At 40.4% G+C, this 22,443-nt stretch overlaps 1 protein-coding gene across 9 annotated transcripts; it reads left to right on the forward strand.

Moving 5' to 3' along the window:
- The first annotated feature begins 745 nt into the window (after positions 1–745).
- Positions 746–21,175, forward strand: TTPA (alpha tocopherol transfer protein). 9 transcript variants are annotated; one of them, XM_085022297.1, is made up of 6 exons: positions 746–868; positions 1,306–1,430; positions 8,758–8,911; positions 13,693–13,886; positions 15,640–15,750; positions 18,413–21,175. In XM_085022297.1, the coding sequence occupies exons 2-6, from the start codon at positions 1,380–1,382 to the stop codon at positions 18,581–18,583; spliced, it is 681 nt and encodes a 226-aa protein (XP_084878423.1). In that variant the 5' UTR covers positions 746–868; positions 1,306–1,379; the 3' UTR covers positions 18,584–21,175. The 9 variants fall into 9 exon arrangements, 8 of the variants coding, with proteins under 8 accessions (XP_084878423.1, XP_020944970.1, XP_084878427.1 ...); XM_085022298.1 differs by lacking the exons at positions 746–868; positions 1,306–1,430 and adding exons at positions 2,803–2,942; positions 5,061–5,145; XM_021089311.2 differs by lacking the exon at positions 746–868 and having other exon boundaries at positions 1,143–1,430.
- The last annotated feature ends 1,268 nt before the right edge of the window (positions 21,176–22,443 follow it).

Here is a 22,443-nt window from a genome sequence, read left to right on the forward strand (position 1 = left end):
ATATGGAAGTTCCTAGGGTGAATCAGAGCTGCAGCCGCTGCCTAGGCCACAGCCACAGCAACACAGGAAGTGAGCCTCATCTGTGACCTACACCACACCTTGAAACAACCCCAGATCCTTAACCCACTGAGCAAGGTCAGGGATCAAACCCACATCCTCATGGTTACTAGTCAGGATCATTGCCACTGAGCCACAACAGGACCTCCCAGTCTACCCTTTGACTAATTACTTTCTTCCCAAACTCTCCTCTTGCCCTCCTCTTGCTTTCCCAAAGCATTCACTAAGGCTGAGCAAACGTCCCCTGCTGCTCCTGGATCTGCTGAGCAGAGTCAGGAAGCCTTCCTCAGTGTTCCCTAAAGCCTTCCTTTGTACCTCTTTCATAACAGCCTCCATGTTGAATTGTTAACCTTGACTCCAACAGCTTTCCATCTCACTCCAAGTAAAAATCAAAGCCTGGAATCTCTCTCCTTCATTGACAATAGCTTACCCGCTGGGGACCCGATATCCCTGGGCTGGCCTCCTCTCCTCCTGTGGGAACTGATTCAAGTGTCACTCTAGGTGCTACCCTCCTTTACCGCTCTATGTTTCCCCATATCACTTATCACCACCTCTCCCACACTGGTCTATTGCTTATTTATTTTGTTCCTTATCTCTCTTGCTACAAGAGTAAAAGCTCCTTAAGTCAAGGGATTTTGTCTGTTTTATTTTCAGGTGGATCCTTGGTACCTGGAAAAAGGTCTGGACACAGAAGCTGCTCAATAACTATTCTTTTCATGAATGAAATGGCAGTCTCTCTCATCTTCCACTAAGCTGCTGCTGCTGCTTTTTTTTTGGCCTGGCCCATGGCATGTGGAAGTTCCCAGGCCAGGTATTGAACCCTCGCCACAGGTGTAACCAGAGCCACAACAAGGGAGAATCCTTAAGCCACTGAGCCACCAGGGTACTTCCCAGTGAGCTTCTTAGAGGCAAAGATTTGGTTTTGTTTGTGTGATCCTAGTATTTAACTATTACATAATATATATTCAATAAGAATTTGTCTCATGGATTCCCCCTTGGGGAGACAGGTCAATTCTGGGATCACTGCCATGGGCAGAGATCAAAGAAAGACCGATTTAATGACCTGATTTCCACATCATTTCCCTGCTTCATCCTCACTACCCGGGATTGCTTAGATGAGGTCGTATAAGGACTTTGGACTATCCGTTGAGGGACTAGACATGATGGTGGGGCATAACAGAGGAAGTATATAGTTTTTTTTTTTTTTTAATTGTGGCACTTGCTAGTCATTTATTTGTATGTCACTAGCAGAGAAAAGTACCAAGAAATGAGAAGATTTTGCCTGGATTGGAAGGAAGCGGGAGGACAGGGAGTCAGTGAAGATGCCATTTGGGAATGTGTATTTTCAAAACCACTGCCCTAATCGGTTTGAGGTGAGGAGTCAGATTGAAGCCTTAATGGAAGGGGCTCAGTAGCGAGTTGGCCACTGTGCCATGAACTGGTTATTCTAAGGTGCCTTCCCGATTCAGGAGAAGGAAGGAAAGGAGGGAGGGAGGAAAGAAGCAAGGGAGGGGAGAAAAGAAAAGCAAGGAAGGAAGGAAGGGGAGAAAGGAGATGATGGAAAATCGTATTTTAAAAAAAATGTATATAAAAGAAGGAAGAGAGGAAGAAAGGAAGGGGCGAGAGGGAGGGAAAGAAGTTAAGAGAAAGTAAAAAAGTTCTCTAGCAGACTACTCTCCAATCACAGCGCAGGCAAACAAACTTGCTGACGTCTTCCCCTTGGCTTTGAACAGCGGTGGGAAAGGCCCAGGGTGCCTACCTGGAGCCTGCGGGACGCGGAGCGCGGTGGGGCCACCACGTGTCTCCCTCTGCGGAGGTCCCGGCACAGCCCGGCGGGCAGGGCGAGCGGCCGGCGAAGGAGGGGTGGCCGGCCGGCCGCGCTTTTCCCGGCGCGGAGGCAGCGGTGTGGGTAGGGCGGCGGGCATGGCGGAGGCGCCGGGGCCGGCGGGGGCGCAGCTCAGCCTGCTGCCCGACCACTCGCCGCTGCTGCAGCCCAGCCTGGCAGAGCTGCGGCGCCGGGCCCGGGCGCCGGGCTCTCCGCTGCTCCCAGGGCCGCTCAGCGACGCCTTCCTGCTGCGGTTCCTGCGCGCCCGGGACTTCGACCTGGACCTGGCCTGGCGGGTAAGGGGACCTCCCCGCCGCGCCCCACCCGGGGGACGGGCTGAGGGACCGCGGCTGGGCCTGGACCCCCGCCGATGCCCCGGTTGGCGCCTGGACCTTGGCGGGGACGCGCGCAGAGCACATCAGGCGGCGCCCGCGGGTGTCCTGCAAAGTCTTCCGCGCTGGTCCTTTTCGTTTCTCCGGGTCGTGGAAACGGGAAACCTCGAAAAAAATTGGAACCCTGTGAGATGAGGGCCAGTTTGACCTCAAACACTGGAATTCTGCCCCCGATGAGCCTCTAGCACTTAGAAAGTTTTGAGGAAATGCCTTCCTCTCCGTGGCAGAGCAGGTGAGGTACACGAAAGTGACAGCGGAGATGTGGGAAGCCTAGATTTATTCCATGTTAGCAGGTAACTCCACGTGAGGTGCGGGAAATGAAATTGCCAGTAAAGGAGAAAATCTAAAGCCAAATTCTAGCAAAAGAGTGTTATTAATAGTAATGCTTGTGCCAAGACAGTAAAGTGGTTCAGTGTATTTTGAATGGAAGGATGGGGATGAGGCTGTTCTTTTGTGTTTCCAGGTATGTTAACAGCGGGTTGAGAGCAGGGTGATGGGAACACAGGAATCAGAAAGAGGGATGTGACCTTGAGACCTTGAGTTCTGTCACTTTGGGCTCAGCATCCTCATCTGGTAAATAACCGTGAAAACGTCTCTCGCAATGACCGGTTTCCAGGACTGAACATTAACCAATTTAACAGAACAAGATGTACCCAGCACACAGCCTGGTGCGTAGTAAGTGCTCAGAAGTTGAACCCGATCTAACCTTTCTGCCAGTGGTTCGTTCAGTGTCACACAGTGAGCTGGTAGGCACAGGAAGTATTATAGTCCAGAGTGCCAGCTGTCTCAGTATGAGGATCTTTGTTGTTGAAAGGAATAAAAAAAATTTTATTTTATTTTATTTTTTATTTATTTTTTTTTTTTTGTCTTTTGTTGTTGTTGTTGTTGCTATTTCTTGGGCCGCTCCCGCGGCATATGGAGGTTCCCAGGCTAGGGGTTGAATCGGAGCTGTAGCCACCAGCCTACGCCAGAGCCACAGCAACGCGGGATCCGAGCCGCGTCTGCAACCTACACCACAGCTCACGGCAAGGCCGGATCATTAACCCACTGAGCAAGGGCAGGAACCAAACCCGCAACCTCATGGTTCCTAGTCAGATTCGTTAACCACTGCGCCACGACGGGAACTCCTTATTTTTTCTTTTATTTTTTTTGGCCGTGCCTGTGGCATGCGGGAGTTCCCTGGGCCAGGGATGGAACCCAGGCCACAGCAGTGACCATGCCAAATCCTTAACCTCTAGGCCACCAGGGAACTCCTGTCAATAACTAATTTTTAATTGAAAAAGTAAATAAGTACAGAGGTTAAAAAAATAATACATAAATAGTAAAAAAAAAAAAAATGCAAAATAAGTTACTAAAAGTAACTTTCTCGAGGAAAAAATTCCTAACCCCAGATCTCAGTTTGCCAACTGTCTACCCAGTCACTATTAACCTGCCTCTTACCTTTTGCAGATGTAATATACAGTCACACAAGCATATGTATGTGTATTACATTTGACTTTTTTTACCTAATTTATCATAGATCAACCTATTTCAGCAGGTGTATTATTCTTTAGTGGGCTGTGTACTACTCCATTGTCTCAATTTATTATATTAAAATTTATTAACCAGCCCCCTGTATTGGACATAAGAATTGTCATCAGACACTGGCAATGCTGCTGTGTAGGCTGTTTATTTCTTCATTTAATGTTTATTTTTTGAATTCCTACAATTTGCTTGGCAGTTCACAAAATACAGTAACCAAGACAAACTGAGTATTCTAGTATGTCTCTGTCATTGTATAAAAATAGGAAAATCCTTGTAAGTTCAACTTCCTAATTGTTGAATGAAGTGTGATGTGCATTTTCAGTGTTGATGATAAAAATACCAACTGTCTTCTAAAGTGTTTGGACTTAGTTTTCACTTCTATATTATGTAATGGTGCCTTCCGCATATTATCACCCACACTGTATTATAAAACATTATGATGTGTGTGTCAACCAGGTGAGGAATGTGTTGTTATTATTATTATATGCATTTTTTTAACCTACAAGTGAAATTAATTGTCTTTCATGTCTTTAACATTTATTTATTATTATTTTTTTAGCCATGCCCATGGTATATGGAAGTTCCTGGGTCAGGGATTGAACCCATGCCACAGCAGTGACCTGCACCAACAATGCTGGATCCTTAACCCACTGTACCGCAAGGGAGCTCCTCTTTAACATTTTATTTATTTATTTATTTATTTTTGCCGTGCCTGCTGCATGTGGAAGTTCCAGGACCAGTGATCGAACCAGAGCCACAGCAGTGAACTGAGCCATAGCAGTGACACCAGATCCTTAACCTGCTGCACCACCAGGGAACTCCCCCTCTTTAACATTTTAAAATTCCTTTCTAAAAATAAATAAATAAATAAATAAATAATTCCTCTCTAGTTAACTGCTTGTTTTGCTTTTTATTTTCTTCCACTTTGTTTACATAAACTATACAAAAATTTTATTCATCAAATATCTTTATGTATTAAAGAAGATAGGATGTGGTCTTAGTTTATTATTTGCCTTTTGACATTATTAATAAATACTCTTTTCTTTCTGTGCAAAATTTTAAAGTTTTTATGTAATCAAATGTATTGATTTGATTATTCTGATTGCTTCTGTGTTTCCAAAGCTCTTCTGCAAAATTGTTTCTAGTAATTTGTGACTTCTCTTTTTTATGTTGGAGTTGTAGATCTATGTTGGCTTTGACATGAGGAATGAAATAGGAGCCTACTTTTTAATTAATTAATTTACTTGGTTATATTTTATTAGATGGCTACCCAGATATCCCAGTATTTACTCAGTAGCTACTAGCTGTGAAAACACCATGTCAGGTCCAATGAAGAGTGCAGTTCAGGTAGGGCATTAAACATTATAGGTGTGGGGTAACTAAGAAAAGTGTATGATTTACAGATTTCATTTTGGTTGCCCTCTTAAAGTAATGTCTCAGTAGAAGACAAAATTTGCTTCCAGCCCCTGTGTTATATATATATTTTTTCCCGTGTTATTTATTTTCCTGAATTGTTTTCATTGCACCATGTCCTTGAGGAATTGGCTAGGAGAACTGGACCCAAATCCCCTGGATAGGAATCAAGTTTCTGTGAACTCTTTGCCCTATTTTCCTGCCAACGGGAAAGAAAAGAGAGGGATTAGAGTATGAAACTATTTTTTTCATTTTCCTCCACAGAGGCAGTTAATTCAATTCACACTTCCTTGTTTAGCGTATGAAAGCCCTATAATTTTAGCGTATGAAGGAAACTTGATAAGTCTCTCAGTTACAATGCAGTTTCTCTTTGTTCTCGCTTTTGTATTTGAAGTTATAACAAGTTAGTGACTTTTTAGAGTTCTAATAGCTTCTGGAGTGCCAAGTACCTTAGTAAGTAGTGTTTGCATGGTTTATCTCATTATTTCTCATTTTAGAAGAAGCTGAGATGTAAAGAGTGCCTTACTTGTCCGAATAGCAGTTATTAAGTGGTAGAGCAAGAATTTGAACTTGGGTTGAACTCAGGAGCCTGTGTTCTCAAGTGCACAGGACTTGCCTGTTTAAAGCAATTAACATGACAACTCATTAACTTTGTGGTGAGCCACACGGGGAAGACCGACAACTTGTTAACTTTGGTCTGTTCTATATATTCTTGTGAATTCTTGTCTTTCGCAAGTGAGTATTCCTCCCCATATTTTTGCTCCATGTGATACATTTTTTAATTCTTTATTTTATTTTATTTTATTTTTTGGTATTTTTAGGGCCACACCCATGGCATATGGAAGTTCCCAGGGTGGGGTCAAATTAGAGCTGTAGCCACCTGCCAACATCACAGCCATAGCCACAGCAACTGCCAGGTCCTAGCCACATCTGCAACCTACACCACAGCTCTCAGCAACCCCAGATCCTTAACCCACTGAGCAGGGCCAGGGATCAAACCTGCATCCTCATGGGTACTAGTCAGGTCTGTTACCCCTAAGCCACAATGGGAACTCCTCTTTATTTTTATGGTGTTCCCAAAGACTTAAAAGTTTTCAAAATTCCATTGACTCCCTTGCTAATTTCCCACTAAATGCAGCTTCTTTGGTAAAATTTATGTCAAGTGTCAGTTTTTGGTCTCAGCTCTGCCCCTCATAGTTATTGCCCTCAAACAAATGTGTAATTTCTTTGAGCTTTAGTTTTCTTACCAATAAAATAGGTAACAATAGTCACCTCTCAGAATGGTTATGAGCAGGAATTGAAATTATGCCATTAAACCCTATAAAAGTGGCACAGATACACTTGTAATTTTGTTTGAAATCTCATGAAAAATGGGAGTTCCCTTGTGGTGCAGTGGGTTATGGAGCCAGCATCGTCACTGCAGTGGCTCAGGTCAGTGCTCTGGCTTGGGAACTTCTGCATGCCTTGGGTGTGGCCAAAAAAAAAAAAAAAAAAGTCCATGAGAAATGTAAGAAGAAACCTACTCTGCTACAAGGCATAGTAAAATCAGCCATCATTTTTTATATTTATTTATTTTTCATCGTAGTACGAAACAGATGCCTTTCAGTAATGAATATTCACTTGCAGGCAGTTTTTTAGTTGTTATTGACTTTAGGCGATTTGTTTGAGAATTGCTCAGCAGCAGTTTACCTCATTTGCATAATTTTTTATGTCAACTAGACCTTTGAATTTATCAGTGGAAAAGTAGTATTCAAAGACCCGGTTTAGAGCTTTCAGTTTTCAGACATTGTGTCGGAAGCATGAATGTTACTGTGCATCTTTATAAAAGTCATTTTTTCAAGTATTGGATCCAGCTGGTTTAATTGTGTATTAATTTATTCTTTCATTCAACACATGTACCTGTTTCCTCAGTGCCCAGCACTCTGCAGAGTTCCACAACAGGAACTACGAAATACAACACATTTTAAATGCACAAGTTGGGAGTTCTTGTTGTGGCTCAGTGAAACGAATCTGACTAGGATCCATGAGGATGCAGGTTTAATCCCTGGCCTAGCTCAGTGGGTTAATGGTCTGGCGTTTCCGTGAGCTGGTGTAGGTCACAGACACAGGCTCAGATCTGGCATTGCTATGGCTGTGGTGTAGGCCAGCGGCTACAGCTCCAATTCGACCCCTAGCCTGGGGGACTTCCATGCGCTGTGGGTGGGGCCCTAAGAAACAGAAAAAAAGAAAAAAAATGCACAATTTGATGTCAGTATTCTCCACAATGCACTGACAATGTCTGCATTATGTGTAGATGCAGAGTAACCACTGTTGATGGTTTTTTTCAAACCACATTTTGCCAAGACTGTTCCATAGGCTCTCCAAAGGCATACCACCATTAACAAAATTAATTTTTGTTATTTTCTATTAGAACTGGTAAATAGAAATGTTCCTCTGTATCTTTAATCTAGCACTTTTTTTGTTTTGGTAGGAAATAAAATAACCCCCTCCCCCAGATTTTAGTTACCTTGATATAAACCGGCACTAAATACTTGGATGAGCAATTAATCCATATAACGTTCTCTATTAAAAGAGCAGCAGTACTACCACTCATGACACCCAGGTGCTTTAGGCATAACCCTGCAAGGCAGATATTGAGAAAGTAGGACTCAGAGGAGTTAACTACCCACCCAAGATCACACAGATAATAAGTGGTGGGGCCAAGGGTTTCCTGAAGCAGTGGCAGCCTGGGAATTGAACTCCGCCACACAGGAGTGGCCTGGATGACCCAGTTGTCACCAACAGGTCAGGTCCAATTTTTTTTTCTGTCCACTGCTGCACCTCAAGTGCCTAAAACAGTGGGTAGATGCCAAAAACGTGTGAAGTTAATTCATCTGATTGATTTCTTCCTGATTATTTCAAAAAAGACAAAAGGTGGATGTTTCAGTTATCTGTTGCTAAGTAATAAATCACCCCCAACTTTAGCGCTTAAACCACAGCTGTTTGTGAGTCTCCGCTTGGGGCGGAGCTCAGTGGGGTTGGTTCATCTCTGCCCCACACTGCACTGATGGAAACTCAGCTGGGGTCCGACTGTCTGAGGCGCCCTCAACCTGGTCCAGGGTCTCTGCAGTGATTCACTGTTTAGTAAGCTTATAGGGTGTCTGGATTTCCCCAGAAGAAAAGGTCCCGGGCTTCTAGCACAGTGTTACTTCTGTCAAAGCAAGACATAAAGGGCAGCTCAGCTTCAAGAGGAAGGAATCAAATGGATTCCACCTCTTGGTGGAAGGATCACCCCAGGACGGGAGGCCTTGGCGACAACTAACCTTGGGAGACTGTTTACCGTAGAGGCAAAGAAATATTGCTCAACTTTGAATTTGTGACTAACACCGATCACTTGAGATCCCTAATGAGGGAACTTTCAGTTTTTATAGCCCCCAAGATACCCCGGATTAAAATCCTGACAAAACAAATGGCAAAGTCCCTCCGTAATGACAAGGCTTTCCTATCATGTTTACAACATGCTTGCCGTGGATGCTATCTGCAGGCATTTTTTATTTCATTTTCCAGTTACTAAGGAACTACTACAAGTGGAGAGCAGAATGTCCAGAGATAAGTGCAGACCTCCACCCTCGAAGCATCCTTGGCCTTCTGAAGGCCGGCTACCTCGGTGTCCTGCGAGCCAGGGACCCCACGGGCAGCAAAGTGCTGATCTACAGAATCGGTAGGTCACACCTAGCCCTTCTTTCTTATTTTTCTCAGCTGCCTTATGGAAAGCTTCAGTGAGTTCATGTTGAAGAATTGCGCTCTTCAGGTTTTAATTTAGGTCTCCTTTGGACTTTCTGGTCCCCCAAATACAATAAAACTGGCAGTTGTGAGAAAATTATCCCAAACCAGTGACAATCCTACTTCTCCTCTTCCACACAGTCATTGTATAAAATAAGAGAGAGAGAAAATATAGAAGAGAAACGGGGCGGGGGGGGGGTAAAAGAGACCAAAGAAAAGTGTTTCGGAAATACTTAGGAGGAAGTCTGAATAAGAAATCTGAGCTATTGGAGTTCCCGTTCTGGCTCAGTGGTTAATGAAGCCAACTAGGAACCATGAGGTTGCGGGTTCGATCCCTGGCTTCGCTCAGTGGGTTAATGATCCGGCGTTGCTGTGAGCTGTGGTGTAGGTCACAGGCGTGGCTCGGCTCCCGCGTTGCTGTGGCTCTGGCATAGGCTCGCGGCTACGGCTCTGATTAGACCCCTAGCCTGGGAACCTCCATATGCCATGAGAGCTGCCCTAGAAAAGGCAAAAAGACAAAAAAAAAAAAAAAAATCTGAGCCATTATATCATAATACATGCTCCACGAGACCACGGATTTTGTCTGTTCTGGGCGCTGATGTTTCCGGAGCACCTGAAACCGGGCCTGGCACCTGGCAGGTGTTTATTAGATATTTCTGGAGTGAGTGACCGAGTGAATGGGAATTGGATGACACCCCAGGCTGTGGAGCAAGGGCTCCTTCCCAGCGGAGGAAGATGCCTGTCGAGGAAGCAGCCCCCGAGAAAATGTTAAAGGACACAGGCCCCTCTTTTCACCGAGTCTCCTTTTTGCCATTGTGTCTTTCTAGTGTTTACTGAAGGTTGAGGACCCATAACTTCTGCCCCTCCCCCAGACCTGCATGGGATTAAAAATGGCGTTTAAGAGGGGGTGGGGGGTGTCACTGCCCCCAGCGTCCTCCTATGGTCCAGTTGAAAAGACAAAGATAACCAACTTATCACCAGCAGAATCTTAAGAATTATAATCCGTGACAACGTGAGAAAGAAAAACATATACATATATGTGTAATTGGGTCACCATGCTGTACAATAGAAAATTGACAGAACACTGTAAACCAGCTATAATGGAAAAAAATAAAAATCATTATATAAAACAAAAAAATAAATAAAATGATGAGCACTAAAAAAAAAAAAGAATTATAATCCTACAGAAACTTTGACATCTGTAAATATTCTAAGGAACTTAAAAATATTGATAGATTTGCTCTTCCTGCCTGCTGGTAGGGAAGATACCTATAACTCAGCACTTCTGCTATCTTGCAAAAAAGATACTGCATTTCATTCGCGAAAGGACGACTGAGTAAAATGATTCTGGTGTTTTGCTCCAGCTTCTGTGTCAGACATAACTGGATTAATCACGAAGTCTTTGTCTACAAACCAGACATCACAATGGCTCTTCTGTCCTTTTGTTGCCTCACTGGCGTTATAGGAAGTTGAATGAAGTTCCCTGAGTTCCTGAGGGGGAGAGTTGCCAGATTTAGTGAAGTATCTATGTTTTATGTAGCAAGTACACCTGTTTTATAAAACCTACAGGGTGTCCAGTTACACTTGAATTTCAGATAAACAAGGAATAGTTTTTTTAGTATGCATGGGACACAGACTAAAAAAATATATCCAGTTAATTTGAAATTCATCTTCACCTGGGCTTCTTTTATTTATTTATACACACACACACACACACATATATAATACACACACACACACACACACACATATACATACACGCATTGTCTTTTTGGGGCCATACCCATGGCATATGGAGGTTCCCAGGCTAGGAGTCGAATGGGAACTGTAGTCACTGGCCTACACCACAGCCACAGCAACACGGGAACTGAGCTACCTCTTGCACCTACACCACAGCTCATGGCAATGCCGGACCCTTAAGCCACTGAGCGAGGCCAGGGATCAAACCCACATTCTCATGGATCCTAATCAGCTTCGTTAACTGCTGAGCCATAAGGAGAACTCCATCAAAGACCTGCTTTTCACCAAATCTGATGGGTATGTCTACTGCTCTTTCACTGGACCTCTCAACACTGTAAAGCTCTTCCTCTTTTTCGATATATTCTCTTCCCATCTCTGATGCCACATTTTCCTGGTGTTTTCCTTAACTTAATAACTTAAATAGCTGTTTCTGCCATTACCTATTCTACTCACCCTTTTTCTTGGTATGTTTTTGGCTGTACAGCATGTGAAAGTTCCAAGGCAAGGGATCAAACCCACACCACAGCAGTGACCTGAGCTGCTGCAGTGACAATGCTGGCTCCTGGGTTACATTGCACAACCAGGGAACTCTATCCACTCGTCCTTTAAATTCCAAAACTTCTTAGGACTTGGGCCTCAGCTTTCTCCTCTCATGCCACTTTATCTTTCTACTATAACAGAGATAAACATAAGTCTACAGTAATCCCGCCATAGACCCAGAAGCACAAACAACTCCCAGATATTTATCTCCACCCCCATCATCTTTTTATTCCCAATGCTCCTTCCAAGCAGTTGGATCCAAGCTGGTTGGATGCAAGCTGGTTGGATCCAAGCTGGATCCAGCTGGATCCAACTGAGGGTCTCACGGTCACCATTTAACATGTTCAAAAAGGTCTGTGATCTTTCCTTCCCCCCAACACTTCTCTTCCAGTGTTTTTGTCTCAACAAATGGTACCACCCTTTGATCCAGTTGTCCAAGCCAGACACTTTGGTATTTTTAGAATTTTACCATTTCTTAGTTATAAATCTTTCTCCCCAACCCTTTCATCTTATTAAGCACTGATGAACCTTTCAATCTCAAGATTTGCATATTTTTCCAGCTTTGGAAAAATTTTCTCTACTGTTGCCATTTCTTTCTCCTCACTTCCCTGTTCTCTGTATTACCATCTTTCAGAACTCTAGTTGGATTTTGAAACTTATGGATCTAGCTGCATGTCTCTTTAACTTTTTATTTACAATTATTGACTCTTGGCTTTTTTGTGCTGAGATTGAGAGAATTCTTCTGCTTGATATTCCAAACCATTCTACTCCTTGGCTGTGTCTTATCTGACATTTGTCCCATCAACTGAGATTAGCTCGGATCATCATCATCTTATCTCCAAGAGCTCAAGTGATTCTTCTTTATAATACCTTGTTCTTATAATAATAGTCTACATTATCTTTTCCACCCACTAAAACAATTATTTCTTCCTTTATTTTATTTTTTATTTTTATTTTTGGCCACAGCTGCACATGCAGAAGTTCCCAGGCCAGGGAACAACAGTGACAACACTGGATCCTTAACCTGTTGAGCCACCAGGGAACTCCTATTTTGCTTCTTTTAATATTTCTTGCTTTATTAGCTATTTTCTTGAGTTTTAATGTCTTTGTTTATTGAGTGGGTCCTCTCTTTGTGTGTCTGTGTTTTAAAAAAATATTACGATTCTTTTTCTGGGGGGAGGGGATCTTTTTAGGACCGCACTTGTAGCATATGAAGGTTCACAGGCTAGGGGTCCAATCAGGGCTGTAGCTGCCTGCCTATGCCACAGCCACAGCCACAACAACTGGAGATCCGAGCTACATCTGCTACCTACACCACAGCTCATGGCAATGCCGGATCCTTAACCCACTGAGAGAGGCCAGGGATTGAACTTTCGTCCTCATGGATACCAGTTAGAGTTCTTTCCACTGAGCCATCATGGGAACTCCAAAAAATATTACAGTTCTTAATGAATGCGTGTCTTGTAGATTATCTGCTTGCCTCTTCGAGATTGTCACTTCTGCATGCCATGGTCTGCCCCAGGACAGGTAGGGGTGGAGGGAGGACAAGGCTGTCAGTAAGACCTTTTCTTAGCACAGGGTTTCCATGTTTTTCCTGGGTGTGGGCAGCTCCCAGACTGCTTCCCTGACTCGGCTTCCTAAGCCCACACTTACTGTTCTAGCCTGTATGGATGTGACTCTGGGACACGCTGCTTATCATGGAGCAGTGTCAGAGAGCTCTGCCTGCCTGTCTGCTCCTCACACAGTCTCCTTAGCAACTCTGAACTAAGGAAAGGGCCCTAGTTACCCTGTGTGATCCCATTTCCAGTACCTTTGAACTTGGAGCACACCCAGAGGCATTCCCACCCTCAGCCACAGCCTCCTCCTGCACGTTTTGGGCTGAACTTTCATCTGACAATGAAATCCAGCCTGCACTCATTCTTTATTTTTCCCTGTGCTCTTACGAATCTGCTCTTTGCTAGGGGTTTGAGGAGGGAGGGAGAAGCAGGCACGTGTTCTTGGACCACCCATTTGATCCATTATTCAATTCATGATCTTCATACGTTTTATTTCTATTGATCCTTTTTTTTTTTTTTTTTTTTTTTTGTCTTTTTTTTGCTATTTCTTGGGCCGCTCCCGCGGCATATGGAGGTTCCCAGGCTAGGGGTTGAATCGGAGCTGTAGCCACTGGCCTACGTCAGAGCCACAGCAACGCGGGATCCGAGCCGCGTCTGCAACCTACACCACAGCTCACGGCAACGCCGGATCATTAACCCACTGAGCAAGGGCAGGGACCAAACCCGCAACCTCATGGTTCCTAGTCGGATTCGTTAACCACTGCGCCACGACGGGAACTCCTCTATTGATCCTTTAAGTCTAAAAAGAATTCATTTCCTTTTGTAAATCTTTCTGATTCTTCACGCAGTGCTGAGATTCGATTTTTTTAATTTATTTTTTTAGCACACTGGAACCCAAACGTTTTCACAGCTTACGATGTGTTTCGTGTAAGTCTAATCACTTCCGAGCTTATTGTACAGGAGGTAGAAACACAACGGAATGGAATCAAGGCCATCTTTGATTTGGAAGGCTGGCATTTTTCTCATGCTTTTCAGATTACCCCATCTGTAGCCAAGAAGATTGCTGCTGTTCTTACAGTAAGTGTATATTTTAACCGTTCTCCATATACTTACAAAAAATAGATATAAATTTAGTTATATATTCGACAGAAGGGATAGTACATTTAATAGAAAATTAAATAAAATTTTAGAAGTGATGCATAAAATGTAATAATGCTAAGAGGAAGTAAACTGTTACAATTCAAAAAGAATGTTGCAGCAAACTGTGAAACTATGTTCAAAATTTGTAACCACAGAATTTATACATTTAAACAATAGTTTAGTGAATTATCTTTCTGTCATTAAAATTTTCTTCCTAAATTATTAAAAATTGACTCAAAAAGTAATCTTCAGAGCAGTGGGACAACAAAATGTCACATAGGTTTTGGTCTGTATAAATTGATATAGTTCTTTCAGAAAAAAAAAAATTTTTAAGGGCCATCATCTTTGGCCCAGTGATCCTACTTTTGGGAACCTAGCTAAGCAATAATCTTAAATATAGCAAAGACTTTGTATATAGTAATAATAGCTTTCTATGTGCCAGGTACTTTGTTAAGTGTTTCAAATGCATTACCATTTAATGGCTACACCAAATTTATGATATATATTACTTTTCCCATTTTATGAATTATTTTAATCTGTCAGAGAAGTAACACAGCAATGCCCAAGCACACCCATTTTGTCAGCAGTGAAGCAAGGATTCTAGTCCAGGACATCTGAACATATAAAAGCTGTACTTGCAATAGCTATTGCTTCTGTACATGAAGGTAATTACTATAGCATTTATTTTTATAGAAGAAAATTAGAAATAGTTTATTTCTAGAAATTGGAAAATGGATTTCTTGAACCATGGTTCATCCTTTTGATGGCTTTTTTGCAACAATTGTAAAACTCACATTTGGGGTTCCTGCTGTGGTGCAGTGGGTTAAGTATCTGGTGTTGCCACAGCTGTGATATAGGTTGCAGCTGTGGCTCAGATTCGACCCCTGGCCTGGGAACTTTCATATGCCATGAGCGCAGCCAAAAACCAAAAACCAAAAAAACTCATGTTGTTTACAAAAATTATATCAATGAAACAAAACAGGGTGTAAGTTTTTAGAGAGCATATTATGAATAATATTTAAAACAAAGTTATTCATAGAAAGAATCTGAATGGAAAAGCCACAAATTAATAACATACATCTAAAAGACATCTATAGGCAAAAAAGAGCTTCACACGAAAGAGACTTGACAGAAAAAATCTCTATACTAACAACATGTCTTTGGGTAGGGACACTTTGATGAGGTTTTTCTTTCAGTTCTTAACTTTCTAAACCTTCAAAAAAATCATATATTACCTTGATATGAAAGACATATCTGTGTCAGAAGTTTAAAAGTGTGTGTTTTTTGTACTATTTTTTGACTTTTATGAAAGTTTGATTTTTTTTCTTAAAATACAAATTTTGAGGGAAAGTTTAAATATAAATATCCAAAAGACTCATTGATTTTTCAAAAGCACATTTATATGTGATTGGGAAAGATATTTTCTGTGTTTTTCTTATGAAAGATGCAAGTATTTCTTAAAATACTTGTAGCTTAAGATACAAGGTAAAACCATTTCGAGATCTTTTCTAAATCTAGTGACATTGAATATAAAGCAGAATATTGTGTCAGTGGAATAATTTTGAAAATAAAATCACACTTTCAGTACTGCTGTAAATTCAGCAAGTGTTCAAAGAAGGGACTTGTCAACAGGATTACATGTTGATTTATGCTTTGTATATAAATAAGACTTTTGCTTTATTTTCAAAAGGATTCCTTTCCATTAAAAGTTCGTGGTATCCATTTGATAAATGAGCCAATAATTTTCCATGCTGTCTTTTCCATGATTAAACCATTTCTGACTGAAAAAATTAAGGCACGGGTAAGTAAAACTTAATAAGTCACTATTCTTCTATACTAAATGTTTCACTCCATTCTAATTTCAGAATTGTTCTAATCTCCGCCCCCATGACACATACGTAGCATCAGCCCAATGTTTTGAATATTTATTTAACAAGACATCTACACTTATAGATTAAAATTTCTTTTTAATTTTGAAAAATCAAGTTAGTGTGAGGCTGTGAAAAAACTGGATTTCTCATACATGGCTGCTGGGACTGAAAAATGGTATATTCCCTGTAGGGGGCAGTGTGGTCACAGTCATCAAAATTACAGCCTTCACATTCTGGTGTTTAATCCTCAGATGTACCTGCGTGTAAACAAAATTACATATACAAGAGGATTTATTGTAGCAAAAGATTGGAAATTACCAGGTATTCATCATCAGGGAGCTGGTTAAATTAAGTACATGCATCTACACAGTGGAACACAGTAAGATTTGCAAGATGTATTTGTAAGGTGAAATAAGAACATGCAGAATAGTGTTTATGGGTAAACTGCCTTTGGTATAAAAAGGGGAGAAATCAGAATCTATAGGTATATTTGCATAAAAGTAATCCTTAAAAGGATATACAAGAAAACAACCAAAGTGGTTATCTCAATGAAACAGAACAGAAGTATGAATGGGGTAGATGAGGATAGGGTTGGGAACAAGACATCTCACTGTATCTTTTATCTTGTTTTGATTTCTAGCCGTGTGAATGTATTATCTGTGTAATTAATAAGTATATTTTAATTAGACATGTGTAACTGAAAACCACAGTACCCAAGGTATGTGACTTCATGTCACCTTAGTTATAGCAGAGCTTTGTTGTTTTTCACTTATCTTGTGGGGTGTTATTTCAAGTCAATATCTAATATCATTTGGGATTTTTCATGTGTTGAAAACAGAATCTGAGTTCCCAAGAATGGCAACCACTCTTCCACATTATTCTATAAAGGATAATTTTTTAGAGCGTTTATTTAGACAAATATTGGCAACATCTAATGCTTGAATAGTTTTTAAAGGCTTTGAGAATTTAGTTTTTAACAATCATCTTTTTTTTTGGTTTTTCAGGCCACACTTGTGGCATGTGGAGGTTCCCAGGCTAGGGGTTGAATCAGAGCTATAGCTGCCAGCCTACATCATAGCTCGCAGCAACACCAGATCCTTAACCCACTGAGTGAGGCCAGGGATCAAACCCACAACCTCATGGTTCCTAGTCAGATTCGTTTCCTCTGTGCCATGACAGGAACTAAGGCTTTGACAATTTAAATCTCAAAAATTATTGAAATGTAAAGACTGATGATGTGAGTTAGCAGCATAATTTGGAATTTTAGAAAGTATATTTTTTCACATTAAGAAAATGTTACATCTTACATCTGGTCAGAAGATTATGACTCTAGAGCTTCTTTTGAGGTTTTCCGGTAGGTATTTCTGTCTGTGTTCAAGAAGAGCCACCCCTATGGAAGATGGGTGCTTTTCATTCTATTATTTTTAGAAAAGTCAATTTTTTTGTTTGTTCATTTTTCCCCCTCTCTTTGGTATAGCTTGATAATAATAGCTGGCTCTCTTCTGTTGAACTCTGTAAGACATAAAAATAAGTATTTCTATTTTAGGTTATATTATGGACCAAAAAAAAAAAACCCCAATAATCTGAACATAATAAACAGGATAATGTGATAGGTAAAAAAGGAGGAAAAATTAAAAACTGAGAAGTTAAGTGAAGCCTTTCTGTGAAAGTTAATTGACATAAAATAGACTTGCCAAAATGAGGAGTAGTGGGGAGGAGTAAATCCAGCCATTTTCTGCCTTTAAACATTTTGGCAATACCCTGTAAGTGTTCTGACTTCACATTTCCTGAAGAGATAGTTGAGTTCCTTTTCAATTTACTGATAGTATTTCAAATATTTCAGAAAAAAATGAAGGATTGTGCTGCGAGGTTCCTGAGGGCAAGAAACTTGTTTCATTCATCTTTCAATCTTTCTATCTTAGCAGATGAGTAAAGGTTATTTACATAGTTTTTTTTTTTAAATAAGATGTGCTTTTAATTAAAGGTGCCACGTCTTTATTTTACTGTCAGGACATTATATACCTACCCCATTTTTATGGTTTAAAATATTTGAAAATTTAAAGTTCTCAACCATTGTAATTTCTCTTAATACTTCATTACCCAAGAGTACCTATCAACTGAATATAAAGTATTCCCCACATACTTGTGTGCCTGCTTTTTAATATGAACTAATTTAATATGAACTAATAAAAGAAAGTACATTTATATCATCTACAGAACAGTCCCAGAATATCAGATCTTTTGCTGAGAATCACCTAGGGAATAGAATGTCCAACATTAGTTTATTTAGAGTTTTAAAAATCTACTTTTGAAAGAAAAAAAGGATATATTTTTATAAATTTTGCATAGTTATAAGAATGCAAATATAAGAAAACAGTAAGATAATCAGATTCATAAGCAGCACAGTCTAAACATAAGTAAAATTCATAGCTTCATAAGCAGAGGAATAAAGGATGCAGTCTCTATACAGGCTCTCCTATCTCAGAAGTTACCTAGACTACCTTATTTTATGGTGTTTGTTTTCCATTGGAAATGCATCTGATATACTGAAAGGCAGAGGGCATACCTTCTAAAACATTTTGGTTGTTTCAGATTCATATGCATGGGAACGATTACAAACAAAGCTTACTTCAGCATTTCCCAGACATTCTTCCACTGGAATATGGTGGGGAAGAAGTCTCAATGGAGGACATTTGTCAGGAGTGGACAAATTTTATAATGAAGTCTGAAAATTATCTCAGCAGCATCTCACAAGACCGTTAAAGGAGAAGTTATTTAATGTGAAAGCCTTCCTAATTAAAAATACATGAGTGAGATCCTGCCTGGTATCAGAAAGAAAGAACAAGAATCTTTTAAATTAAGTAATACTTTCCTGATTGATTTTTTTAAAATGTAAAAATCTTCTAACTTGAGCAATATAGGTATTTGGGAAACTTTACTTCTTAAATGCCTTTTCTTTACCTTTGAAGTAATTAAATGTTAGTGTACCTTAAAAGCATAGAAGAGATCCCTAACTCTCACATGTTAAAGAAATTTATCTCTAAAGTACTTATTCACGTGCATCTCGGTTTGTTTCTGAAGAGTTTTATTTTAAACAAGCTCTTTGCTTACATTGGTTTAATTACAAATGTATAAATAGTTCATGGACAAGAAATATAAGCACAAATCAAATGATTATAATAATCTATTCATACTCATTTTGGGTGAGTATCAGATTAGATTATAATTCAGGTTACAATCTGAATACAATTTTACATAGTTATTTCTGTGGGCCAGAAAGGTGGTTCGCCTCAGGGAAATTCTATTTTAGCATATTTGCACAATAGACATTTTTGTTTGACAAGTCTTTATGCCATAAACTATTATACATAGCATCTATAAGTTTCTATGAAATGACTTATGTTGGTACAATTGACTACACAGAGATTTAGAGATGGACTAATATTTAGTTGTGGTATACATGGACTCTAGTTTTTTGGGGGTTTTTTTGGGCTTCACTCATAGCATATGGAAGTTCCCAAGCCAGGGATTGAATCCGAGCCACAGCTGCAACCCATATGACAGCTGCAGCAATGCTGGATCCTTAACCCATTGTGTCCAGGAGCTGGGGGAGATCAAACTCATGCCACAGCTATGACCTGAGCCACTGCAGAGACAATGCAGTATCTTTAGCCCACTGTGCCACAGTAGGAGCTCCTGTGGGCTCTATTTTTAATTGAACAATAATACAACTATACAAGGGAAAGGAAATGTTTACATTTAAAAAATCACTGTCAATTACATCTAGAGATTTTCAGATTATTCATGAAATGAGTTTTACTATATTATCGGAATATTCTAGCGAAATCCTATAATTTTTTACTCAAAAAAAATTGGTTACAATGTGCTGTTTGTACCGTAGCTACGTCAAAGCATATTTCATTTATTGAGAATGATATGTCAATATAGCTTTCAATTTATAGCAATTTTTATAGTATTTTGTAATTTTTAACTTTTGAGCTTGAAAATAAAAGAATACTGCGTACAAAAATTGTTAAACATTTTTTAGCTCAGTTGGGTTTCAGCATTAATCATGCAATATATCTTTGTGAAAGAATATGTAAAGGATGTTTTTCTTTATAAGAAAATTATTCTACTCAGGTGAGCTGATACTTATAATTCTCTGTACATATATCTATGAAAAATGGAACGTGATTGTGAATGTTCTTTAGAGAACGTGTCTGACTTTGATTTAGCATTGGGAAGCTAACTTTACATTATAATTTTTATTAAAAAAATTTGGGAGTTCCCAATGGGGCACAGCAGAAACGATCTGACTAGTATCCATGAGGATGCGGGTTCGATCCCTGGCCTTGCTCAGTGTGTCCCCAGTGACGGGGGTGAGCTGCGGTGTAGGCCAGCAGCCATAGCTCCAATTCGACCCTTAGCCTGGTAACATATGCCACAGGTGCAGCCCTAAAAAAAGAAAAAAATTGGATCATTCCTGTTTTCTAAAACATGTTACAGTGTTTTTTTGGGTTTTTTTTGTTGTTGTTGTTTTTTGTCTTTTTGCCATTTCTTGGGCCGCTCCTGCGGCATATGGAGGTCCCCAGGCTAGGGGTCCACTTGGAGCTGCGGCCGCCAGCCTACACCACAGCCACAGCAACGCAGGATCCGAGCCGCGTCTGCGACCTACACCACAGCTCGCGGCAACGTTGGATCGTTAACCCACTGAGCAAGGGCAGGGATTGAACCCACAACCTCATGGTTCCTAGTCAGATTCATTAACCACTGCGCCAGGACAGGAACTCCCAGTGTTTTTTAAAAAATAATACAATTTAAAATTGTGTAGTTAAAAATGATAGAAGAATAAAACCATTTTAAAAGTACAAACAATAACAACAACGAAAAGCTCTTTTATTTCTGGAAGAAGGTTTACATCACAAGTTCTACTTCATTTGCATTTGGGTACTTAAAACGCTTTCTTATGACTCTGTGAAGGAATGATTACTTTTGCAAAAGAATACGGGATAATATTTTAAAATGTCTTTTAAATATGATTCATTGGTGTTGTTATTAACAGTAAATAGAATTAAATAAGTCGGTCGATAGAAGTACATTTCTAGATAGGACTTTGAATTTTTTATGAAATTCAACATTTCACTAAAGAACATCAAAAGAATAATGTGAAATGTGGAGACGGTTTGATAAGGTGGCAAGATAAACAACTACTGAATTGTCTCTATTACTTTCTATAATTGCACCAGAAGTGCCTTTTAAAAATATTAACTCTAACATGGGCCCATTGTGTTTCTGAGCTAGGTAATTTATTTGTTTCAATATCATTTGAAAGAAAATAAAGATGTTATATGTGAACTATAGCTGTTTGTTTTTCATTTTCAAATACAGATATCAGGTATTCTTTTTCAAAAACTGCTTTTCCTTACAGTTGAAAAAAAAATGATCACATCTAATTGTCCATTACACAAAAGCCAGTGTTTTCTTTATACGTTTTAATTGCAGACTGCTTCTTCCTGCTGCTCAGTTCAATACCACCTTCCCCTATCTTGCTGTGCTTAAAAGGACCACAAATTAATTTCATAAAACTAAGCCATACATACTTCAAAAGTGAAAAAAGCCAGAGTCTGTCACCTAATCAGATAATTTGATTTTGAAACTGCTATTAGCCCAGATCATGATTTAATTTGTAAATTTTTTTGGGGGGGGCTTTTTTTGGGGGGGGGGCAGAACCTGCAGCATATGGCCGTTCCCAGTCTAGGGGTGGAATTGCAACTGTAGCTGCTGGCCTACACCACAGCCACAGCAATGCCAAATCTGAGCAGAATCTGCTACCTACACCACAGCTCATGGCAAAGCTGGATCCTTAGCCCACTAAGCAAGGCCAGGGATCGAACCTATGTCCTCATGGATGCTTGTGAGATTCGTTTCTGCTGAGCCATGACGGGAACTCCTCATTTGTAAATTTCTATTTTTCTTACAGAAGTGATGCTGAAGTCCTAGTCCTTTGCCCCTACCTAAATTAACATTAGCTCATAAATCTGGTCAAACATACAAACGAACCTCATACTCAGCGGACTAGTAAGATAGTGTTGTCTTACTGGCCTTATCTGTTGAATTTTGCCTCACCTGGATGCTGTGGAGGTGTCACGAGTTACAGAGATGGAAACATAAACCATGGCAGTAAAACTAGGACTGGCAGCAGGACCTCCCCACTGAGTTCTGTTTGGTAAGGGCACACCCCTCTTGGCAAGCACTCGAGTGACTGCTGGCCCCTTCTTTGGCATCCAACTCAATCATATCAATCAGACTGTTAAATATCTACCTTTGATAATCTCGTGCATTGCAGTAATACAGTGAATAGAAAATATTTATCCAAAATGTTCAGTTCAAGTGCAGTACAGGTTTCCCCTGGTATCTGAAAGTAGAGCTTTCCTACCAAAACTTTTGGATGCACAAAGCAAATTGAGAGAAAGCACAGGTGGTCACAGACACGGTTTAGCGCTCTGGATGCTGAGCGGCTGAGTGTGGTTGCCAGGAAGGACCTTGGCAGTGTCACCCTTGCTGCTCTGGTGGCGCCCTCTCTGTGATGGCTCCCTGCATAACAAATGCAGAGCGCTATTTTG

The sequence above is a fragment of the Sus scrofa genome, chromosome 4, assembly GCF_054392235.1.
Source record: "Sus scrofa isolate SSC_HxYL_T2T_F1_AM1 chromosome 4, Sscrofa_HxYL_maternal_Yorkshire_Landrace_v2.0, whole genome shotgun sequence".
Taxonomy (NCBI): domain Eukaryota; kingdom Metazoa; phylum Chordata; class Mammalia; order Artiodactyla; family Suidae; genus Sus; species Sus scrofa.

Bases quoted from the DNA above. Each gene is read 5' to 3' on its own strand.
- TTPA (XM_021089310.2), top strand. From the start codon at position 1,981: ATGGCGGAGGCGCCGGGGCCGGCGGGGGCGCAGCTCAGCCTGCTGCCC. The intron at 2,179-8,757 runs GTAAGGGGACCT...TTCATTTTCCAG, and splicing joins ACCTGGACCTGGCCTGGCGG to TTACTAAGGAACTACTACAA. The intron at 8,912-13,692 runs GTAGGTCACACC...TTATTTTTTTAG, and splicing joins AGTGCTGATCTACAGAATCG to CACACTGGAACCCAAACGTT.